Source organism: Manduca sexta, unplaced genomic scaffold (genome assembly GCF_014839805.1).
Source record: "Manduca sexta isolate Smith_Timp_Sample1 unplaced genomic scaffold, JHU_Msex_v1.0 HiC_scaffold_3083, whole genome shotgun sequence".
NCBI lineage: Eukaryota > Metazoa > Arthropoda > Insecta > Lepidoptera > Sphingidae > Manduca > Manduca sexta.
The window spans coordinates 1-2,379 of record NW_023594113.1 but is presented as its reverse complement, the minus strand read 5'-3'; the positions used below and the strand labels follow the sequence as shown (position 1 = coordinate 2,379).

The 2,379-nt window shown below is 34.3% G+C and overlaps 1 protein-coding gene across 1 annotated transcript; it reads left to right on the top strand.

Annotated features, from left to right (window-relative positions):
• Nucleotides 1-396: 396 nt before the first annotated feature.
• On the top strand, nucleotides 397-2,373 carry LOC119192726 (lipase 3-like; the record flags this gene model as incomplete). Its single annotated transcript, XM_037446488.1, has 4 exons — nucleotides 397-557; nucleotides 829-1,033; nucleotides 1,348-1,718; nucleotides 2,320-2,373. Coding segments are annotated over exons 2-4 (555 nt in total), but the record flags the coding sequence as incomplete, so codon positions are not given.
• Nucleotides 2,374-2,379: the final 6 nt, after the last annotated feature.

The window sequence follows — 2,379 nt, the reverse complement described above, 5'->3', positions numbered from 1 at the left end:
CGCCTGTAATCGTAACATATGGATGCAGGCCTATCTAATGCCATAGAACGGAGACAATCACAATCCACAAAGAATTCACTGTAACTTGTAACGCGCCTTCTATATAGAGCTATGTGTAACTTCAAAGTATATAGTTTGCCATTGATTCCATTAGTTTTGCACAACTAATATTTGCAATTACTAGCAGGTGTTTGAAAATGTCGTAATAATAATGGATTAGTAGACATAATATCTATGCGTAATACACCCAGATGACTATCTAATCTACATACATAAATTTTGTTGTTTTGGGATATTTACCTATTCAATAATAATTAATATCTATAGATTCTGATTTGTGATATTATTTGATAAAAAGTTTAAAAAAGGCGACAGTAGAATGCAACCAGACTAGTGGTTCCATGGCTTCGATATGATGTAAGTGGTTCTTGGTCTTAGTATGTGTGTCCGCGGTGGCCGCTAGGCGGTCCCCTAATGCCGACTACATCGATGAGTTAGAAAGCACCAGACAGGGCAGATACTCCAGCGATATTCTTGAAGATGCCAGGCTTGATGTAGTAAGTCAAGTTTTGATTGTAAACATGGCTTAGTATGGATTTAAAATATACCTATATACATATATGTATATGGGTTTTCTTTTTGCGTTTTAATGTTAATTGTAGGATTTTATTCTTATTTTTATTAAACCTGTTTTTGAAATTGGGGAAGTGAAATCTAGTTTCGTCTTAATTTTCTTAATTATTTGGCAACATTTTGTCTGTTTCTAAATTATACTAATAACTATAATATTATATATTAGCATTGTGACTCTATCTTAGCTAATTTTAGCCAGGTCTTTTGGCTAAATATGGATATCCATACGAAGTCCATAATGTTATAACTGAAGATGGATACATATTGGAGATGCACCGTATCCCCCATGGAAGAGATAGGAACAACAGGCCTAACCCTAACAAACCCATAGTCTTTCTGATGCATGGACTGTTATCGTCTTCCGCTGATTTCTTGGTTTTGGGCCCCGGTAATGCTCTAGGTAAGTAGCAACTATTATCTGTTAATAATAGTCGGCAACAATTTTTAGCATACTCTTGCGTGGTGGGAGAATTCTTGAAGGTTAATATTATTAAATTTCATATAAATAATATATACGATGCTACTGCTGGGAATGGGCCTCTACTAATAAGGTAGGTTTAGACATTAATCCACCACGCTGGCTTAATGCGGGCTAGTAGAATTTCCTTGATAATACATCGTATACATAGAGCTCTTGATTAAAAAAAAATCAATTTTGGTTATTCACAAAAAAATCTTTGATCTCACTAGTTTTTATTCGAATGTTTGTTTTAGGTTACCTTTTAGCCGAAGCGGGTTATGACGTGTGGCTCGGCAATGCCAGAGGAAACTTCTACTCACGGCGGCACAGAAGACTTAATCCTGACAGTATTATAAACCAGAACTTCTGGAAATTCAGTTGGGATGAGATTGGCTACTATGATATTGCTGCTTTCGTCGACTACATTCTACAAAGGACTAAGCAGTCCAAACTTCATTATGTAGGGCACTCGCAAGGTGGAACTACCTTTTTGGTACTTAATTCATTGAGACCTGAATACAATAAGAAATTTAAATCATTCCAAGGTCTCGCTCCAGCTGCTATTTTCACCAATAATGATCATCTAGTTTTTTCTGCATTAGCGCCATTTGAAAATATTATAGAGGTAAGATTGAAATTGAATGATATTGAAATATTTTAGGTGAGGTATATTTAGTACGGACCTTCTTACCGTGTTGTAAGAATGACTTACAATAATCATAATCACAATTTTATTTGTCTTAGAATTATAACTTTCCTGTGGGAAATCACGGCATAAAGGCCGGTCCTTTTGAAAGGCTTGCATGGATCCAACACGTAGAGGACCCTTTAAGATACATTACTCTAGTTGCGGTTTATAACCATTATTTTTTTTTTCTTTTCCGTGCCATAGGATAATTATTTATAACATGATAAATTATTTTCGTATCGTCTAAAACATCACACGTTTTGCCGTGACTATAATAGAAATACCTACGTCATTAATTAGTATGAAATAACAAAACATTTGCAGCTGTAGATTATCTGATTTGATATCCGTCCAGCAATTAAACTAATAATGACGTTAGCTCTGCAATCTACTATAATAATTAAACACCTAATAATTTTAAGAAGTCACGAATACACTACGTAGTAGGTAGTAGAATCAATGGTAACCAATATAATAATAATATTTTCATTATATAATATTTTTTAATATATATGCTTTCATACTTTTATGCTTTCAGACTACTGCTTTTTCCATGGGAATTGGCGAGATTTTCGGTAACAGAGAATTCATTACATGG